The following is a 22,677-nucleotide window of genomic DNA, read 5'->3' on the forward strand; positions in this document are numbered from 1 at the left end:
AAGGATATTGGGCAGCCACACAGTTCACGCTTAAGTAAAATCCACTCACATACTGGCAAGTTACTGTACGTTCTAGTTACCTACAGTACTTTGCTAACTTCTTGATGATACTATTCAATACAGAAAACAGAGAACCAGAAAGGTTTGCTACAGACATTTAAAGTTCTATTGGTAATTTACGGTACCTGACACAAAGAGAAAATTGCATTTTACATTACTGACAGAGGCTGCTGATTTCAAAAGGATTCACCTAACAGGCACAAAAAGAATTAATACTTCAATACTTATGATTCTGCTTTTTAAAGCCAAGACTACTGCCCAAGATATATAATATCTACTTCTAATGTAAACTAAGATGTAAAGCCAAAAAACTAGAAATCTAAAACACCTAAATTCTAGCAATTCTATTTCAATATATCCTATGCTTATTCTTTCATATAAATAAAAGATGCCAAAAGCACAGATTAGCACTTATGTTTACTTATGCTAAATATCTCAAGAAGCTATAACATTTTAAACAGACAGAAAAAGATATGTAAAAATAACATCTTCCCTTTAGAATATGCTGAAAATAAGGAAAATCTGATTAAAAAAAAAAAAGAAGCCAGCCGCTCCTGTGATTCTTCATTGTCAGCCTGTGGGAATATTTTACAAATGCAGTCTCTATATAAGATAACAGCCTTTGTTACTCAGAAGCCAATGACATATTGTAGAAAGTCAAATTAGCCTCAGACTACAAAATGTTTCTGAATAGAACTCTTCCGTCTTGCTTTAATTATTCAAATTTGAAATACTCTGTCTCTACTACTTGTAGCAACTAAGTTCTTCCGATTTCAAACAAGCTCCCTGAAGCACAGGCAGCGCAATCACAGTTACTCATTAGCAATACGTTTTCTTTGCAGGAAAAAAGGGTCCTTTCAGGAGCCTTCTATAGCTGGTTAACAAGCTCTGTGGTTCTCCGCATTTACAAGTGAATGGACACCATCCAAATTAAACAGAGCACATCCTTTTCCCACTCATTCCGCATTTTGAAAACCTTCCAGTGTGTGTTTACGCAACTCACAAACAAATACCTAGAACCGCAAGGAACCATTCAGGGCGACCACTAAATAAAACAGTCCGCTTGTCCTGGAAGGCAAAGAGGGGCACAGCCTCCTAAGACTTAAAAGGACCTTACCTTTGTCATGGTTGTGTCGTCCTTCTTGGGAATGAAATTTCCAAAAACTCGGAGGCTGTAGAAACCGACGACAGAGGACACCATGAGATAGCTGTGAGAATCAAGGAAAAAAACTCTCCAAAGAATGTTTCCTCAAGTCCTCAACAGGCCCAGAGGAAAACAGAACAAAATGCCACTCGGAGTGCTGGAGGAAGACTGACTTGTGTTTCTTCCAGAAAAGTGTCTTAGTAAATTACCACTGTCCCAGAAAACTTATTAACAGACAGAACTTCAGTTAAAGAAAGGATACAAAATCAAAATGATTTCAAGTGCAGCTCCCACAAAACCAAAAGCAGAAAGAGAAGCATTTCCTATTCCAGGCCCCTGCGGGGGAAAAAAACACTTTTCAGAATTCAGTGACACTATTACATTTGGTTTCCCTAAAACTGCTGTTTCATAAATATAGGACAGTTGAAATTAGAAACGTTTAATACCCTGGAATAACATCTAGGCTTTCAAAGGAGAATAAAACACGGGATGAGGCTGAACTCACCAGCGAAACCAGCCACATGGTAACACTCAACAAGCTCGAACGTTTCTGTTTCGTCTCAGATGCAATTTAAGTCACTTATCAAATGACATGATGTGTGTGTGCGCGCACGCGCGCGTGCGTGTGTGTGCACGCACGTTTAGTGGTGTCCAACTCTTTGTGACCCCATGGAATTTCCTAGATGAGAATACATCTGGAGTGGACTGCCAATTCCTCCTCCCGGGGATCCTGCTGAACCAGGGATTCAACCCGCATCTCCTGAGTCTCCTGCACCGGCAGGTAGATTCTTTATCTGCGTTTATTGTTAAATCCTTAATACTCTTGGGAAAAAAATCTTTAAATATAATAGTACAGTAAGAATAGAACATTAATTGTCTGAACCCGGAGGCAACATATAAAAAGTATACAACTAAAGTCCGTCAGGAGTAAGCTGAGGACGGAAGACAGGGAATGCTCGCATCCCGTTACTGCTCGTCAAAGTTTCATCCCCTAAGGAGTTCAGGGATTTAATCAGCACAGATCTTTCAAAGGCAATGCTGCACGTTGTTTCCTAAACATTCTATCTATTCTCAAAACCTACCTTTATCTGGAACTTAACAAAACAAGCAAGAAAAGCAGTATTTATTAAAAGGCCAGAAAGGCAAAAAATCATTTCCTACTGAAGTAGGGACAATGTTTTCTAAGCTTACTAATTAAAGCAACTCTCTGAATACGAACTATTATTCTGGTATCAGCTTCAATGACATGTAACAGATACACCAGGATAATTAGGAATATAAAGTCAGCCTAATGAAAAAAACAATAAATAACATTATACATATTATTTATACAACCTAATTTGTATAGGCATACAGAAGTTAGAATACTCACTGAAATTTCATATATAAATAAGGTAAGGGACAAAGAATTTGTCAATTTTTGTCCATCTTTTGAAGAAAAATAAATAATGCTAATAGAAATCTTATTAACTCGGATGGAAAACACCTTGGAAACATTCTCCGTCTCAAGAGGCGGCCTACAGGCAGGATTAAGACGCTCGGATTTTATTACACAATCATAAACAGAGCCCACCACGTGTCTGTCCCTGTCCACCAGGCACGAAGGGAACGGTACACCAGTGTATCTCGGGCTTGGACCACACCCAGTGCACACTACATGCAACTGGGTTAAAAAGCGGACAGAGGTCAACACGGTAGGGGACTCCCTGCTCCATCAGCGGACCTGTGTCTAAACAGTGACGAGGATGAGGCTGTGGGTGGAAGAGGGCTGCTCCCTGCTGCTGTCGGTTAGTGGATCAGGAACCTGGAGCAAGCTGGGAGGCTCCACCAGTGAGAGGTGACCAGGTGCTGAAGGCGCTGCGGGCAGGGAGTTAAACTGAAAATACTGCCCAAAGAATTCGCTTCTGTATCCTGGACTGAAGGAAAGGAATTAAGATAAATACTGGCTTTCTTCTGTGAGACAAAAAGTGGATCATGTGGTGCAGAGAGAAGAGGCGTGTAGGGAAGCAAAGTCTGCTACCGCAGAAGGCATCTCTCTGGCATGAGGGTCACTTCAGGCTGATTGTTTTTAAGAAACAGAGGACAGCCAGCCTTCCACTTTAGCCTGCCTCCGCTTCGCCCCGTAACTGCCTGGAAGAGTGTGGACAGAGGCCCTGGTCCACGACGAGCACTGTCGCCAGGCCCTCCAGGGTCAGGGCTGCGTGTGGTCCCAGGAACCTGGCAGGACCTGGAGACCAAAGTCTGTTCTGGGTCCCAACTGTTCACCAAACGGCTGCTTCTCCATCTCCAGGAGAACTGCCTTTATTCCCCGCAAAGTCACAAGCCCTACCCTCTTCTTCTCTAAGATGCAATATAAGCCTCAGTTACCCAACTTGTCCTGGGGTCTCGTTATTCTTACAGCGCTCCCTTATACACATAATTGAATAGTTTTCTTCTGTTAATCTGTCTCATTTCAATTTAATTCTTAGACTAGACAGAAGATCCTAGAAAGAGTTAAGGAAATTTGCCCCCCCCCCCCCAAAAGAATGAAAAGTCTGGAAAAGTTTTGAAGTCATTTCTACGGGGAAATGGCAAAGGTGCTAACTTCAAAAAGGTTAATAAAATGTCAAAACGTAAAGGCTACTTTAAGTATCCAAAGGTTAATAAAGACACCTAGAAAAAGAAAGGTTTATATGAGTATTTAGTGGAAACTACTTTCCATATGGAAAATATATATAAATAGACTAACTTCTGGAATTTAATAAAATCATTAATTTTTTTAAAAGAGAAAAAATTAATAAGTCCATTTGTGAAAAGATGTACATCTGACTCCCTCCAACAACTGAACATTTTGATTCAAGTTCACACAATGTCTAACTCTTCTGAAGCATGAGTCCTTACAACCATATTTGGATCTTTTGCAAACTTCAGTTGCTCAGTCGTGTCCGACTCTTTGCGACCCCATGGACTGCAGCACGTGAGGCTTCCCTGTCCATTGCCAACTCCCAGCGCTTACTCAAACTCTTGTCCATAGACTCGATGATGCCATCCAATCATCTCAATATAAAGTCTTTATATTTCACTATTTCACAGAATATACATTTTCTTAAAGGATCACAAATATGAATTTCAGTAAAACAAAGATAAACTCTAATACAAAGTATAAAAGGAAACTCTGATACTTGATACAAGGCCCAATCTAAAATAAGAAATTAGAAACAAAAACCATAGTTTATAAACACTGTTTACGAAAGCTCTTGCATAAAGAAGTTCGCGCAGCTTGAAGTATATACATGCATAAGGGCGGATGCTGTCATCTACCTATTTGAAACACTCAGGGCAGACACAGAATACTTTAGCAACAGAAAGACAGTAAGTGTTTTACTTTACCCTTGTTCCCTTTGGCATTGCTGTTTCATCAACCAACAGGCAAAGAATATTACAAGCCACCAAGAGGACAGAGATGGACTACAACAGAAAAAGGAAACCATCAGTTCTGAATTTCAAAGATATTTTGCCAATATACATATATTAAAATCTCAGTAACCAACCAAATGTATGCTTCAGAATAGAGGAAAAGCAGTAAAGACCAAAATTCTACATATAAACCTGAAATAATGAGACCATAAAAATTTCAGAATAAATTCTCAAAAATCCTGCAAAGTACTGTAATCTCAAAGCTTAAGACAAAAGCTAGTAACATAGGTCCATTTATTAACCAATTTCACCAACTAGAAACCCCCAACTGCACATAGAACTAATGCAATAATTTTCATACGCTATCACAGAGTTTGAGCCGGGTATCAGCAACACCATGTCTCTTCTTAATTTTCAATTGAAACAAAAGAATGAATTTCCTGCTTTTATGAGGAAACAGATAATCTTGAGAACTTTTTAAAAATTCCCCTTAATTCTTGCTCTATTGAGTTTTTACCAAAAAAAAAAAAAAAAAGCATACATGGATTTTAAGCCTGTTGACAGAAAACCAGTTTACCTGAAAACATTTAGCTAAGGGAATTGCCATACACAAACGCTAAAGTAAATAGAAAATAATTTGCTTTATTTAACAGCAAATAAATCCTTACTGTCTCAATGAGGAGAAGAACCATAACAGCAGGATACACCAAGTTTCTTTCCCATGCTGAAGCCTTTTTGCGCCTCTCTATTAGAAGGAAAAACAAAATATAATGAATGTTTCAGCAATTTCTAAAAATTCTCTCCAGATTTACATTTTCATTCCCTACTGCTACAACCAGAATGTTTTATTTTTACATAAATATTTTCCTAAAGCCATAAACTGTTTTTAATTTTCCTACACAAACTAATTTTAAAATCAGTTTGCTACATTAAATACAGCTCAATCCTATGAGGCTCAAATCTTAACACTGCTAAGTGAAGTGAAAGTTGCTCAGTCATGTCTGACTCTTTACAACTCCATGGACTGTGGCCTGCCAGGCTCCTCTGTCCATGGAATTCTCCAGGCCAGAATACCGGAGTGGGTTACCGTTCCCTTCTCTAGAGGGATCTTCCCAACCCAGGGATCAAACCCAGGTTTCCCGCGTGGCAGGCAGATTCTTTACTGTCTGAGCCACCAGGGAATGCTGCAAAGACATTTCAATTATTAACGAAATATATTGTGGATATACAGCTTCCTCCTGAAAATATAGTTATCTCTGTATTTTTTTTAATTTACATATTTACATTCTGATAGTTTGACACACCGGCAGAGATCTGGAGTACCGGGTAACATGGGTAAGAACCCCCTCTAATCCCGCACCTGAAGATAAACACTCCCGGTTTTCTACAGGCTGGAAGCAAAACTCTACTTCTAGTGCCTAAGTCTACCTTGTATCACCCCAATCCTTATGCCACAACTGGAAAAGCTGGATCACATTTAATTTTTTAAAAAGCAGTGTGTGTGAAGATATCAGAGAGCTGCCATGATGATGGAAGCTGAGGGCCATTCTCTGCCAGGTGAGCTGATGGGGCCTCAGTGAGCATCATGCTCCCGCGCACAGCGCTTTCCAAACAGACCCACAAGGCTGGGGAATAACACAGACGCTGAGGGCAAAGAGAACGATGCTGGAGCAAAGCTTCCAGCATGCTCAACAGAGCCAGCGAGACACAAGCAGGGCTTGGAGCTACCAAGGCAGCCAGAATTTGAGAGGCTGTGCTCACAGGGAAAGGAAAGAGCAAAAACACTCAGCTGCTTTCCCCTTCAAGGCATCAGTGGCTCAGAGGCTCAGAAGAGGAACCAAAGGGGGCAGAAGGAGGCAGAGAAGCTGAGCACTGCTTCTGTCAGGCTTACACTGCAGGAAGAAGATGGGGTCAGAGTCGACAACAGAGCAAGCAGGCTTTTAGCTGGACCAAAGACAAGCTGTACCCAAGGAGGAAGGACAAATCGGAAACAGACGAGCCCACGAAGACCGAAACCCAGTCTCAAATGACTTTAAGCCCAGACAGACTAGACTGACCTGTCCGTACTTTAACTGCCCCTACTCTAACTCTAACCAGAAGTGAAAGTAAATCCTCTCAACGAGAACAAAGCATCATGCAGAGTCGTTACAGTTTTATATGAGAAATGTTACCAGGAGGTAGGACAGAGAAAAAGAAGACAACAGAAGCAGACTTTCAGCAGATCCTGATACGGGACATACAAGAAAACAACTTTACAGCAACTATTAATAACTGATATGCTCAGTATAAGCAACAAAATGGAGAATGTCACAACTTGAATCAAGAAAAATAACCAAATGGAAATTCTAGAGCTGAGAAACACTGTGACTCAAGTTCAGGGTCAGCAGATAGTTCTGGCAACAGTTGTATCGTGGCTGAAAAGAGTGAAACGGAAGACAGATCAGTAGGAAACATCAGACCAAAGCACATAAACTAAAAAGGAGAGAAAACAAGAAAATTTAAGAGTGAAAACGTCCAGCATACTGTAACTGAAGCGTGAGGATATAAAAGAAAAGGAACGGCTGCGGCATCGGATGAGACGACGACCAACCGCCCAAGGGGGTGGAAGGCGTGACGCCGCGCGCTCGTGACGCCCCCCAGATCTCAAGAAGGACAAATACAAAGAAAAGAAGGGACTGAAAGATAAGAAGCACAGAAGATTACTTATCAGAAATAATACAAGTGAAAGACAGTGGAGTGATATATTTGAGCAGCATCATCTATGAAAACTCATTTTGTACACATACAACACGGCAACTAAAAAAGTGAATAAATCCAGGTTCATCCTTCCTCCAAACTAAAAGACATTCTTTATTAATAGTTCTAGGCAGACTGAAAGCTTGTAACACAGAGATTTCATAATTTTTAAAAGTATTACAGACTGCAGTAAAGTCTTTAATAAGAAACAAAGTCCAATACATAAGTCGAGGAAAAAAGGAAAAAAATGTACAATACCTAATTTTTTCTTCAGAATCTTTACATTTTCAAGTTCTTGCTCCAACTCTGTTACATTATATTCCACGGATGAAGAGAGTCCTAGTGAAAGCAAGCACATTTTAGAAGTGGAACGGCAGAGCCCAGAACAGGCAGCCTTCCTAGTTAATGAAGATACAAAAAGCACACTGCCAGTCCTGGTCACTGATAATGGAAACACAGGCTGCTGTGACCCGCAGAAACATCACCCGCTTCTGTGCCGAAAACTTCCAAGTTCCTGCTCATTAAACACTGCATGGTTCCTAGAAAAAGTCTTCTCTGGTAAAATTCTTATTTGATCTATTACTAATTTTTTAATTAATTACAAAAGTATCACGTGCTTGTATTAAAAAGTGAAAGAAGATCAAAATTGCCTCCTCATCATCCCACCTCCCGAACGGGACAATTTGCCAGCAGCTTGGGTGAGGCTTTCTCCATCTGCAAGTACATACTCACAGATACATATTTCATCATATTCACAGTCTTCACTATATATGTTATAAGAATAGGGAAAATCAGACATTATTTCACCACCCGCTTCCCTAGTTAATGATATGTCCATGCTCACAAACAGCCCCAACTTAACAGCCGAATAAATACTTGAGTATGGACATACGTCAATTTTATCCAGAATTATTCTATTTATGAATATTCAGGTTTTCCTCAATTTTTTTGCCACTATGAACATTCTTCTAGGCACATACAGCACATTCTGGTTTTATTATTTCTGTAGGACAGATTCTCAAAATTTAGACTGCAGAGTCAAACAATATGAGCATTTACAGTTTTAAAAGATATTTAAAGGTTACTTCCCCCTCAAATGTTGTGACTATAATAAATTATTGTAATGATTTATATTTCTAGCAACACTTCATCGTAACACATCTGATATCAAATGATTTGGCCCAACTGTAGGCTAACATAAGTGCGCTAAGCACAGTGCTCTGAGCACCCGTTTGAGGTAGGCCAGGCTAAACTGTGTTTGGTAGGTTAGGTATTTTCAACTTATGATGGGTTTATCAGGAGGTAACCCGTCATAAGTTAAGAAGATCGGTGTTTTCCAGTCTTCCCAGCAGTGGATATTGTAACTCTTGAAGTTATGCCAGTATGAAGGGTAAATGATATTTGTTTGCGTGTTACTTTAACACGCATGCCCTATTTATATTTTCTGCTGTTTCTCCAATAATTCCATGTGTGTGTGCTCAGGCACCTAGTCATGTCCAACTCTTTGCAACCTTATGGACTGCAGTCCACCAGGCTTCCCTGTCCATGGGATTATCCCTCCAAGAATACTGGAGTAGGTTGCCATTTCCTTCTCCAGGGGATCTTCCCAATCCAGGTATTGCACCCACATCTCCTGCATTGGCAGGTAGATTCTTTATCACTGAGACACTCAGGAAGCTCATTTCTATTTTATTTACTAAATTCTGAAATGAGCAAACTAACAACCCCCCGCTACAACTGTACTTTGATTGATTAGCTTTGTCTCAATTTTTAAGATATTTTCATTATGTGTTTGTATTTGGTAAGATTTTGGGGCTCCTATAAAACTGTAGCATGTCCCTCATAAATCCCACCTTTTATCATTACATCATGACCCCCACTGTCTTTAATGCTTTTCTTTATATTCATCTCCACCTTTCAGACATCATATTGATAATTTTGATTAGATCAATATTCAATGTCTACATTATTACAATACAAATTTTATCCACTGCTTACCCATGTAATATACTACCATTAGCTTTCCTTTCTTCCATAACATTCTTTTTCACTCCCAGAATTAATCTTTTTTTCCATTTGCTTAGCTTTTTATGCACTTACCACTAATTAAAAGCTAAACTTTCCTCCCAAATGTCTTTATTTCCTCCAGTAGCTTGCAAAGAAAAGATGAATGGGAGGTAATTCTTTTTAAATATCCAAGTCAATATTAAAATCTGGTTAAACATAGATTACTTTTTCATTTAAAAAATATAAATGAGGAATGACAAGGTGTGTGACTTACAGAGACTTAAATTCTCATCTTCTGTAGTCGTCAAGTAATAGTTAATGCAGGAAAATCAAGAAATCGCAAGGGAGCCTTTCCCTTTAGTGTTTACAGATTTATTATTATTTATTAGCCAGGTCAAAACTACTTATCCATCAGAACTGTGATGCCATTGCTCTACCGTCTGCCAGCTCCCAGTGATGGCGCTGAGCGGTGTGAAGCTCTTCTTCCTGCTGGGCCTGAGTGTGAACCGCTTCTCATTTCCCACCTTGTCCAGGTGTCGGGAGTCACTCTTGTGCCCCAGGCTGGGCCCTGGGTGAGCACTTTCAATCCCCGAGTTCCTGTCCTTTAGGACTGGGACATCTGCTTGATTTTGTCATCCCCTCCATCTCATTTTCTCTGCTCTCCCCACTTGGAATTCCTATTAGTTAGATGTTAGATGTCCTGAACTGGTTCTCTAATATTCTAACTCCACCTTATTTTTGCCCATTTTGACCTATCTTCTTTATCTTCCAATCCTGTAAACATATTACCATTTCTAAATTTCGCCAGCTATTCCGTTTTTACGGAACTCTGGCCCTTCTCACGGACGCGGTCCCAGCCTCTCCCGGAACACTAACGACAGATGTACTTGTACGCGCTCTTATCCTGTGCGTGCTCTGCTCTCCCCCAGCACCCTTTACTGCGTGTTTGTCTTGGTTCCTACTTTCCCGGGAGAAGTCTTCCTCTTAAGTCTGGTGAGTCTGAGTTGTCGGTTCATACTTAAGAAGGAAGCACTAAAATGATAATTTGATTTGAAACTCTACAATTGCAACAAGACTTCCTGTTGGGTGTTCCAGCGGGTTCTTCATGGGCACCCAACTGCTAGGAGCCTGGAAGGCTCTCCTGGACAGAAGGAGGCCCCAGAGAAGACTCCTCTGATCTCCTTCTCAGGGTTTTAGAGCTCAGCTGTCCCAGCAGAGAGAGCCGGGGGCCCAGGCATTTAGTCTGTGAGAACTTGTGGATCCACCACTCCCTGGCCCATGCCCAGGCCACAGGCTTCCTTTCTCTGGAAAATAGCGCCCTCTACTGCCAGGGTGGGGAAGAGGCAGTGGTCTGAGACCCTGGAGAGAGGGGCGAGATGGGGGATCAAACCCTTTCATGAGCAGGCTTCTCAGCCAGTCCTCCTGGTCTTAATTCGTCCCATTCAGCCCCACTTTGGCAGGTGTCTGCTGCTGCCACTTCGCGGACTTTCAGGGGTTATTAATCAAGGACAGATGGTGTAAGATTCAGCTTCCTTGGGTCTGCTGAATTAGTCACTTCTAAAATTCTCTCAGGTCTACTAAATTTCAAAACATTTGTGCGGCCTTCTCTGCTCAAGTTCTTCTTCTTTTAGGTCTGTGCTTGTCTGAAAACTCACCTCAAAAATAAGGAGACAGTTTCATGTAACTGGAAGTTTGCACACTGAGCGGGCTGCAAGGCGGGTGTTCTAGCAGCGTATCAGTGACACCCAGGCCCTGAGCCCCCCCGCTGCCCACAAGCTGGCTTGTGACTGAGACTGATGCCCTCCCCCCTTTCACGTGATTTTGTGATTCCTGCTTATTTTAGTTTGCTTATCATTTCTTCTTTCCCCAGCAAGTGGAATTTCTGTTTATTCTTTTCCCTCATGTTAATTTGACACTTCAGTGGTTACTTTCTCATTCTGAGCACACAGACTTAAGATTTATATTTGTTTCAACATAAAACCCTACAGGGAAACCTTACTAGGTAACTGATCCCCCACCAAGGTGAAATTTCACAATGCTTTCTAGAAACCATTCTCTCATTGCTTTCCACCCACCCCTCCTAAACCATGGTTTATGCTGAGGTGGTTTTAAAAATACTTAAAGATTATTACTACATTCTTCCATTGGTATGGAGCTACCATATCCTTAATGACTAGAAAAGTACCTAGTCACTAAATATACTACTCTAAAATGAATAAATAAGTGAATGCCTTTTTCTGTCCTAATAGGTACATGACATCTTTAGAAATGCATGAATTTTTAATTGCTATATTCCCTGCACCCTTAAGACTCCAGAGTACTCAATAATCCTTAACAGGTGATACATGGGAAGTTTAATTCTCTCTCTCTCCTTTGTAAGTGACTCTTCTATGTGAAAGCCAGTAAACCTTTTATTATCATTACCATTATTCTTAGAATTCACGAATCTAATAGGATAACTGGATCTTTTCGATTTCTTGCTAATAATCTTACCTAGGACTCCGTGACCTTTTTAATGTACACTCAACTCTTTCCTCAGCTCGCTGACTATTTCTTCTATTATTTATTTGCTTTTTTCCCTAGTTGTTCTTTTTCCTCCCTCTGGATATTACTTAGACAAGGTATATTAGCTCTGTAGTCCATGTCTGTTATTTCATTACTGATTTCCTTCTCTCTGTACTTTCCCTTCTCTCACTTGATTCCACCAGATGATTGATTCAGTTTTCAGAAGGACTGTGTCATTTTCCACTGCTGCTGTAACAAACTACCATAAACTCAGTGACTTAAAGCAGCACAGACGTCTTGCCTTCCATTCCGGAGGTCAGGCGTCTAACCCGGAGGCGGGGCAGGACTGCGCCCTCTGCAGACTCCAGGGAGAACCGGCTTCTGGAGACCGCCGGCACTCCTGGGCTCGGGGGCCTTTCCTCGGGCCACTCCACCCTCTGCTTCTGCGCCACGGCCCCTTCCGTGGCCGCCTGCCTCGGCGCTCCCTCCTCATGCGGCTGTGATGGCACGGTGCCCGCCACCAGGCCAGCCAGGAGACTCGCGCCCCCCACTGAAGCCGTGCACGAGCCCTGTCCCCAGGTAAGGACGCGCGTGCACAGGCTCGGGAGGGGGGGCCTGGGCGCGTCTGCGAGAGCCTGTTCTGTCCATCACAAGGGCTACCTCATCTCTGGTCTACTAAAGTTTAAAACTTGTCCCCACATTCTAGGCAGTCTTTTTTCTGCTCTAGTGGTATCTCTTCGATAAACTGTGCTGCTCTGGGGGGCTGAGTACGAATTCTCCTTCGTCTCTCCCAACAGCTGACTTCAATCAGAAGCACGGTCTCTAGATGCTCACCTTGGCCCTCACTCGTAGTCCTGAGCACACACCACGCCCAGATCTGCTGCTCTTGCTCCCTCATCCCTCTCCGGGCAGACCGGCCCTCAACCAGTGACAGACATCTGCAGGGCCAGTAACTGGAGTTCTAGGAGACTAGGGATGAACGGGCGAAAATACCGACTTGGGAGGAAAAAGACTCAGTGCTCTGGTGTCTCTCAGGCTACAAACAGTACTCCTTTCTTAAAGGCAGAGACTCAGGAGAGGGTTCAGGCCAACGGCACAAGGCACACGGCACACTAAGCCCTCCTGTGGAACCAGAAAGCTCCCGTCTCACCTGGGTTTCCAGCAAAGTAAGGACCGTCCCCGCTGCACTTCCGTTCCCACCACTGCCCATCACTAAAGAGACAGAAATCCAATCCTCTCCCCTTGGCAGAACCTGAGCTCTTGAAAGCACTAAAACGTTATACACTATTTCCAGAACTAACGAGTTTTTTTTGCTCCCCAGTATGTAGTGGATTAGAGAATGGGGAGAAAGATAGTAGAGAGGTACTCAGGTAGTGTCCCCCCAAACCACTACACTGCTACTGCAAACCCAGAGCTTCCTGCAACCAAAGCAAAAGACAGACACTTAAGTTACAGAATTAATGGATGCTTCTGTATAACAAAGAGATTTACAGTAAGACGGCACAGCATTATAAGATTTTCAAGTATCTTTGAATTTAATAGTCTTAGAGGTAAAGAACATTTTACTTTTCATTCCATTTCTTTATAAATTATATGGTATGCATCTGTAACTAATGCTCATTTAACTTCTTCACCTAATAAATTACAAACACAATCCCAAACTATGTTTCATCCCCTATGCTTGTAAAGAAAAGCATAATTCCAGTAACCAGTTCACTGCTAGAAATAATAACCTGATTATTATTCAGAATTTTCAAAGGGAATCAGAGTAGATAGTATTCCCGCTGTTAACGTAAAATTAAAAGACATAAATGCCTACTTTGTGGGTGTGATATCTAAAAAGCTCAGTACAGATGTACAGGCCAATCAAAGTTTTCAAAGGAAAATAACTAAAGTGATGTTTCTGTAACACTGTTTTTATTTTTTTTGATGACACAATGCTAGACACACAATAGGTAGTTAATAAACACTGAGTGACCTGCACACTAAAATCAAGAATACAATCTTATTGTCCTTAAAAGAAATCATGGTTTCACTAAATGACTAGATTTTCATCTGGAATAATACAAGTTTAAAGACACCACCGCCTTTTACTGTATATCTCATTACCTACGTGAGAAAAGTAAGCTTGTTTGGGCAGAATATTCCGGTATAAAAGGAAACGATGGCTCTTGTAAGGAGCCATGACACACCACAAACAAGTACTGGAATGTTATACAAACTTAAGTTATACCAACAAAATCACCAAAATATCCTAAAGAACTGTATTATCATTACTTTATTTCAAAATGAATCTAAAATGTTCAATGTCAGCATTGTCTAGTCAATAACTCAAATTGGTAGACAAAACCTGTTTGGACTAGTCATGAAAAATAAAAAGGGATTCTCCAAGAAAACCACAAAGCAGCTCATTTAAGGTCAATTTAACGGTATTATTCTGTTTTCCTTCCAGCCTCAACATAAGACTTCACTACCTCAAAGGGAATTGTAAGGGCATCTATTTGCACTCCCCCTAGGTGATTGGCAGTTCACCACCAATTAGTTCAAAATCACACTGTTACTAGCATGCAATAAAACAACACCTTTCATCTTCTTACACAGGTAGGAAGCCCTTCAGAGCCAGCAACTTTGATCAAATGAGTATTTTTGATCCTGCCCCACCCGTCTCTTTGGATTCAGGAAAACTAATAGCTGAAGGCAACTTTTCCCAGCTTTATTCTTAAGCTGAAAAACTAGTGTGGCATTGAAAATATTTTCCTCCCAAGATAACAGAATTTCCCAAAGTCCTGCATTTCAACAATTAAGCTGTCCTCACACCTTTTCTTAATATGTAAGAGAGCCTTAACTGCCACATATTCATATATTAAAGGACAGACACTATTTACGGTACGATATATAACATTGCATTTCTAAAAACCAATATAAATCTCCAAATGATTATGTGAATAATTCAAAGAATATGAAGCAAGAAAACAATCTCCCTAAACAAATCAGTAGGGAGGCCTGGCGTGCTGCGATTCATGGGGTCGCAAAGAGTCGGACACGACTGAGCGACTGAACTGAACTGAACTGAACTGAAACAATCCAGGGTCGTAAACTTAGTCTCCATGATTACTCCTTGAAAACAGATGCCTCTAGTATATATTGTTTCATTTAACCTTTAAATTTAGTGTATAGACAAAAGAAAGCTAGTTATAAAATCCATTATCTAAGCAATTCTTTAAAATTTTGATTATATTTAGTACTTTGAACTGACCAAAGTTATCTCTGTCACCAAGAATGTGAGGTCCCTCAAATACTTTTCATTATTCCCAGTCACTTAGACAAACGCGTTTGTTGTTAAAACCCAAGACTCCTAATAATTCATAGAATGAACAGTCTCCATCCCCTAAGCAAACACCAATTACTATACACCATAAAGCCACTGGTGATTAGACAGACCCCACAAAGCTTTTGAAAACTGAAGCCTGGACATGCAATCTCTAAAACACCCACCTGGGCATGAACAAACACCATTACCATCTACAGAGGAGACAGACAAGTCATACGCTCAAAAACTCTACTTCCATTTCTATTCCATTTGCAATGCTAGCATTTGTTAAAATAGTTTGTTTACTTCTGACATATGCACAAAAATATGGCTAGTTACTGAACCAAGTAATATGAGATTTTTTTATATCCAACACAATTTTGAAAATGCAAAATACTTTCATTATAAACTGATCACAGGCAATATGCAGAATATTAAACAACTTTAGGAACATTATATGAAACTGTGTACAATGAAAGGTTTGGCCCTTTTTTTTCCTACTTTAGCTACAAGGTGGTGGTGTACCCTAAGCCAGATAAGGTGTTAAGATTACTTTACACGTTACTCTTGGGAACACCATCATAATCTGGGTGTGGTTACACAAGCAGCTCATGTGCATTAAACTCACCTCCTGCTAACAAATCTGGATCGTCTACACAGAGCAATCTCTCTCTCTCAGAGAATACATACTTGACTCTTGAATTATTCCAAAGTATTCTCCAGCTACTGGTACTGTATCTCTTCAGTCACCTCGTCTCATCCCTTCTTCATCTCACTATTTGGGCCATATTTTATTGTCATGGAAGTGATTCTATGGCTCAAGAAGCTGAATAAATTGTTAACAAGATGTCTCCTACAGTTTCAGACCCTTGGACCCAAATGTTGGTGTCTTACTAAAAGAAACCATTTAATTAGTATTACCAGTAGAATTAATATTCTTTTCTGGGGCTTCCCTGGTGGCTCAGATGGTAAAGCGTCTGCCTGCAATGCGGGAGACCCGGGTTCGATTCCTGGGTCAGGAAGATCCCCTGGAGAAGGAAATGGCAATCCACTCCAGCACTCTTGCTGGAAAATCCCATGGACGGAGGAGCCTGATAGGCTACAGTCCATGGGGTTGCAAAGAGTTGGACACGACTGAGCGATTTCACTTTCACTTTCTTTCACTTTCTGTTAGTTCATAAAGTCAAGATATTACTAAATCCTTTCTTCTGTCACAGTATTGCCCCCAAAGGGGTCATTCAGTGTCAACAATCTTTGCCATGTATGTTCTTGACGAAAGTCAGTATCTGATCAACTTCAGACTGTCTCCTACTCCCAGAGTCTGGTAAATCTGCGTTACTCTTACATCAGTGGTATAACCAACAGAATAACCATTGCAAGACTATAAAAGAATGCTGAGGGGAAGTCAAGATGAAAATAGCACAGAGGACCTGAGATGAAGCCCAGCGCGTCCTTACATCACGGAGGGTGGCGTGTGAGAGACCTCACACAGCCAACCACGCTTCCCGTGACGACGGGAGAGCCTCTGACAAGACGCCGCCACTCTGGGCAAGCACAGACTGCCTGGTAAACTTGGCTGAGGGATAAACAACAAGATTCTAGAACTACAGGTTACTAAGTTCCACAAAAAATGAGGATGTGTGGGAGTTTTTTTCAATCTTTTACTTTTCATAATACAAAGATACAGCAAAAATGAAATCAGTACATCTTCTGTGCTCTTAAGAATAAAGAATTAGTACAAACCTCAATGGAAAAAGCTTTTAAAAAGATTAGAATGAAGCAGGAAAGTAATTGCCACCAAAGGTGATATACTAACTTTTTATCATGAAGATGAAAACAGTACATAAAAAATGGAATTGAATCATTAAGTTCAAAGGCTATAATATTTTAAAATAAATCACATTAAAAGAACTGTGAAGGTTTTGAACTTAAACAACAAAAAATAATTCCTGTTCATTAGGTACTTCTAAAGTTACCCAGTACACCCATAGGCTATACACACGAAAGCTAATTATTTCAATTAATGCTGCTGTGCAACTTAAACATTTAAACAGGCTAATGTATATGTATCTTAATCCTGGGAAGGAATTACAAAAGATTTTCTACCAAGATTAATGTAATGGGACTTTCTGTTGGGCCACTCTTCAGGGGTCCTGGAGTAGAGATGGGCTGTGACTGCTCCGATTTCATGGCTTAACAATGAGGGAAAATCGCTTTCTTTCTTTTCCTTCACTGACACTAAACACATGGTCTCCAGCTCCCCCATCTTGGCTCGTCTCCAGAGGTCTCTACAATGGGCTTTCTAAACACTGTTCCATGCAGTGGTTTTTTATGCCCTCACCAAATTTCACTTCTTCATTCTTCACATCTATGGTAAAATGACATAGCACTGTGTGAGCTTTTCATCTGTCCACTTACTCCCAGCCCACCACGTGCCTGGTGGTATCAGAGGATCAGGAAGAAAACCAGCATAGAGCCCTGCCTGCTGAGTTCCTATTCCAGGCAGGGAGAAGGGCAGTATGAGAAATGAGCAGTACATCAGTGACCAGAGAGTGCTGTGCAAACAAGGGGAAGGAGAAAAGAAGTGCCGGGGGGGAGGCAGGCCTGGCAGCACCGGCCGCGAGGCTCACTGCGGGAAGGCCCATGGGGAAGGGGCCTGGCAGGTAAAGAGCTGAGAGGCAGAGGCAGGGGCCGCAAGGCACCTACAGGAGCCGGGGGCAGCCGGGAGCCCGTGAGGGAGGGAGGGCTGACCCTCAATGCTCTCCCGCCTCTCAGGCCCAGGATGTGCGCAGGGAGCCGACGGGGATCTGCACCAGCTCAGCCAGCGGTGACTGGCTGTCGCTCAGACCAGGGAGGCCGCGGGGCAAGGGGGTAAAGCGTGGTCAGATGCTGGAGAGGCTTTGAAGCCAGAGGCGAAAACTTTGCGAAGGAACCCACACAGGAATGAAGAGCCGCCAAGGAATTCGCCTGGGCACCTGAAGATCGGGTCTGCCACCTGCAGGGACGGCTCCGTGTGAACAGAGGCTGACTGAGCTGATTTTGGACGAGATGTGTTCAGGATGCCAACTGGACAGCCCAGTGGAGTGCGCGCTAGACCCCTGGCTCCACAGAGCTGGGGGCCAGCAGCCACGGCGCCAGAGGGCTGGTCCGGGAGGGCTGGCAAACAGAGGCACGCCAGGACCGAGGCACGCGGTGGCCCATGTGAGGTGGGGGGCCGGGGAAGACCCAGCCACGCGGGCTGAGCAGCAGCAGCCCATCAAGCTGGAGGGCAAGGAGCGTGTCGGGAACAGGAAACTGAGCGGAGCGGCGGCATGCCTGGGAGGAAGGAGAGCCGGGATGAGGGCTGCGGGTCACGGCCAGCACGGCGTCAGCGCTTCGGTAGCCGCGGAGGCGGAAATGAGCCCAGAGTATATATAAACTGGTTGTAACATGGCATTAACGTACCGCCCTGGCTCAAAACTCACACAACTGTGCTTTGACCTCTAACTGGAGGGAAGGAGCTTTCTGAGAGACTGTTCCGAAGTTGTAATCCTCAATCGGGCTCGACTAACATTTTCCACTTCTTTCTTCGATCGACGGATTGTTTCTGTGGACACTCCCTTTCCTCACTCCTTTACTTGTTCTCTCATTCTGTTGAGAAAAACCACGGTGCTTCCCCACGCCGATGGAAGGGAGCCAGCTGCTTCTGTGAGAGAGGCGGCAGCCAGCCGAGCTCTGTCCTGCAGCCGGGAGAAGGGACGCGGCCCGCTGCACCGGGGAGGGCCAGCCGCAGCCTCGGCCCAGCGGCGGAGCGGCCAGACGCAGCGCGCGCAGGCAAACCCAGGCAAGGGGCGAGTGTTCTGACACAAGAGCTTCTGCTTTCTTGACAAAACAGGAAGCAAAGTATCAGCTGAGAGTGACAGCGAAGGAGGTCTGAGAGAAGAGAAGACGTGAGCAGTCGTCTAGGGACTGGTCAGACAGGAGAGAAAGGTCAGGCGGCCACAGTCGGCGGTGAACGGCCATGCGGGCAGAGGACGCGCAGAGCGGGCTGGACCGAGGCCGTGGTCTCGCCAGGCGTCAGCACAACACGGGGAGCGCGAAGGGGCCTGAGAGCGCACACGAGGCACTGGCTGTGACGACAGCCTGGCACCAGTGTAACTGTGGTGAGGCCTGGGGACGAGGGGGATGCGGGGGCAAGCGGCGATGGCGGGAAGTTACGAGGGTGAACACACGGCATGTGTGAAAAGTCTCAGCACTGAGTGGCTGCAGGAAGTGAGTTGGAGAAGTCAGAGCTGGGCGGCAGGTGCCGAGGTCACACCAGCACCTGAACGCATGCGCACGACGAGGCCCGTGCTCGCGTGGCGGCAGTAAGCAGCTCCAAGAGAGGGCTCCAGGGGCTTCCCAGAGGACTAGCTGGCGTGGCGGAGACAGCGCTCGTGAAAGAGCAGACAGCGCGAGTCCTCCAGCAGGGAGCAGGCCGAGCCTGGGAGGGGAGGGTGGCTGGAGAGAGGAGACGTGCTCAGTCAGGTCAGGATCTGCAGACACGGATTCAGCGTCTCACACAGCAAGGGCAGCCCAGGCAGGCTCCAGGAGGAGCGCCGGAGGGCGGGCGGCAAGCAGGACCCCACTGGGGGCTGCTGGGGAGCTGAGACTTCAGGACAGAGGGAAGGCCGAGCGCTGCGGGCCTGCCACCGGTCCGCGCTCCGCACCAGAGCTGGCGCAGGGTGTCCCAGCGGAGGGGACAGTGGGAACCGGGGGCAGAAACGGCCCCAAGGAGACGTGCGGACCAGCGTCTGAGACCACAGGACAGCCCCGGGCTCCTCGGCGGGACCGGAAAGAGGCCAAGGGCAAAAGGCACCGTCACTCCTGCCCTCTCCAGTGTGGGTCTGCACAGGCTCCCTCGTGCTCCAGAAACACACACACCACCTTCCTCCAGTTCTCGTCAGGTCCTTCAGCCCTGGACGCAGCCTTCTCGCAGTCTCACCCGTCCCTTCCTCTTCTTCAGTTAACTAGCCCACGATCTCAAGACTCGGGTTCTAAATTCACCTGCACGATGTCTGGTGCTTAGAGAAAGAAGCGTGGTGAAGAGAAAAGAGGGGAGAGAGTGGGGCAGGCTGGTAGCAGGACGGCTTCTCTGTAATAGTGTGCCAGTTAGCTTTACTTTGTTACTGTCTTTTAAGAAATAACACTATTAACAACACAAAACCTCTAGCACCATCAAGTGTCAAGGAGGAGCAGTGGAGAAGTCACAGGCAGGCAGTGCATCCCAAAGCTGCGCTGATAACTTAAATGCCAGCATGGAAACCGAGCTCAGGTGTATAATGACTACCACAACAAGTCATCGTATCTTCCAGAACAAAATAGTGTTATTCCCACAATTAAGTCCCTTTTGACATCAAGTATCATGTTTTATCAGGTAACCACAAAGCTAGGATCAGAACAAACCATGCAGACGTCCCCAAGCTACACACGATGCCCGTCACAGCCCACGAGCACCAAGAAAGCACAGCCAGTGTGCCCTCAGCAAACGCCACCACAAGTTCTGGGGTGGATCACCACTGTAAGCTGTAGCTTTTAAAATCTTTTCCTCTATCCCGAAATTCTTTTTAATAGCCCAGACTAAAAACTTAAAACGTCAGTATTTAAAAGTAATTTAAAATATACGATAACTATTACAGCAAAATCTCTGTGGCAGAGCACGCTCTCAAACCATGGGGTGGCCGCCAGCACTGCCCTCCTAGCAGTGGGTGCGCGTTCAGTCACGCCTGACTCTGCAGCCCTCTGGACTGTCACCCACCAGGCTCCTCTGTCCACGGGATTTTTCAGGCAAGAATACTGGAGTGGGTTGCCATTTCCTCCTCCAGGCGATCTTCCCAACCCAAGGATCAAACCCACACCTCCTGCGTCTCCTGCATTGCAGGCAGATTCTTTACCTTCTGAGCCATTGGGAAAGCCCTACTAACCTCCTATGGTCTATATTTTCTTAAATAGCAAATTACAAAATAGGGTTTTGTTTCATCTTGGCTTTTCTTCCCTCTGCACAACTGACAAATATACTTACTGAAGCTCATAATTCTTCCTCTGTATTAATCAAAATGTCCATTTTGCTTCAGAACCCTCGATATTCCACCTTCAACAGTCCAGAGCGCTAACCAGCAGCAAAGAGCAAAGCGACAGCTGTATCCCAACATGTCCCAACACACCGTCTCCCTGGAAAGACCCTTACTGACCAACAGTCAGAAGTGGTGCACCGCCCCCGAAACGCAGAGAATGAAAGCGCACGTAGCACTGGCGATCACATCACCCTTTTTTTTTTTTGAAGTCTTTACTGAATTTGTTACAATGTTGCTTGTTTTACCTTTTGGGTTTTTGCCTGCAAGGCACCTGCAATCTTAGTTCCCCAACCAGGGATCGAACCTGCATCCCCCGCACTGGAAGGCAAAGGACTGCCAGGAAGTCGCAGATCATATTATTCTTAATCCCCTGCAAGCTATACCATTACTGTGTTAGCTGCGATGTTTTGTATATTTTGGCTTTGCCTCATTGTATACTACCTCAAACTCCTGGCAAGTGTTTCCTCTTCCATTTCTTTAGCTATAACGGAGCCACTTTTTATTTGAGGAGCTAAGGATCTAGACAAATTCTGGAGAGACTTTTTTCCTCCACTGTTGAAGGACAAAGTGAGAAAAGCCTACATTTTGGGGTTTCTTTTGATTAGCCTTATTTCAAATTCTTTAATTCACAGAGCTCTGTATATTACCCTTCCTAGATCTGAGCCTCCTGATCTGTAAGACAGAAGTGGTATGTATATAAGCTGAGACATAACCCCACACCGCACGGGGCAGCTAGACATGGATATTCTGAATGATCCAGGCAGATTTAGTATACAATGGCGTGATTACCTAAATAAGACAAGTTCATTACAATATTAACTACTTTAATGAAATATTAGAAAGCTGAAAGTATGGATTAAAGTTATAATCCGTAAGTTAAATAGGTTTAAATGTTAAAATAGCTTTAATAAAGTTAGAAGAATAAAAGATACATGTAGTTTCAGTCTAAAAGCTATCAGTATCAAAGTATATAATTATTACCGATAAGAATTCTCTAGAATAGATACAATCCGAAATTCTTTGATCTAGGAATAATGTCTAATGTCAACATTTTGGGGTTGATGATTTAAATTCACTATCTGTAACTGAAGAAAGTAGGTATCTTTCTTCCCATTTCTCAATATTGTGTAGTTAAAGTAACCTTCCATTTTATACCTACTCTTGAATTATGATTGTAAAATATAGTTAGCTATTAATAATCTGATCTCGGTGGTAGGTTTTCAACATTCAGAAGAAAACTGCGTAGGAGAAAAGACTGCAGGGTGAAAATCATTTGAGTAAAATAAAAAATTTTACTATGTCATTTCTCTGTTAAACTGTCATTACTCTTTTCTTTACTGGTTCATCATTTGAAGCCAAAAATGATCAGTAATGAAAATTTAAATTTTCAAGTCTTTGACAGGCTTACGTGGTTATCAGTTGGTAAT

General features: G+C 43.4%; 1 protein-coding gene and 1 long non-coding RNA gene across 8 annotated transcripts in view; one reads left to right on the forward strand and one right to left on the reverse strand.

Moving 5' to 3' along the window:
- LMBR1 (limb development membrane protein 1) overlaps positions 1-22,677 on the reverse strand; it is a 133,316-nt gene that overhangs the window by 29,347 nt on the left and 81,292 nt on the right. For all 7 annotated transcript variants that reach the window (XM_044947116.2, XM_006061405.4, XM_044947115.2 and 4 more), the window contains 5 exons: positions 7,595-7,675; positions 5,269-5,345; positions 4,574-4,651; positions 1,467-1,540; positions 1,178-1,268 (listed from right to left, as the gene is read on the reverse strand). In XM_044947116.2, the coding sequence (XP_044803051.1) occupies positions 1,178-1,268; positions 1,467-1,540; positions 4,574-4,651; positions 5,269-5,345; positions 7,595-7,675 (401 nt within the window). The remainder of the gene's footprint in view (positions 1-1,177; positions 1,269-1,466; positions 1,541-4,573; positions 4,652-5,268; positions 5,346-7,594; positions 7,676-22,677) is intronic.
- On the forward strand, positions 19,176-21,379 carry LOC123334862. Its single transcript, XR_006553032.1, has 3 exons — positions 19,176-19,300; positions 20,554-20,697; positions 21,251-21,379. It is a non-coding gene; the product is annotated as an uncharacterized LOC123334862 (long non-coding RNA).

Source organism: Bubalus bubalis, chromosome 8 (assembly GCF_019923935.1).
Source record: "Bubalus bubalis isolate 160015118507 breed Murrah chromosome 8, NDDB_SH_1, whole genome shotgun sequence".
NCBI classification, from domain to species: domain Eukaryota; kingdom Metazoa; phylum Chordata; class Mammalia; order Artiodactyla; family Bovidae; genus Bubalus; species Bubalus bubalis.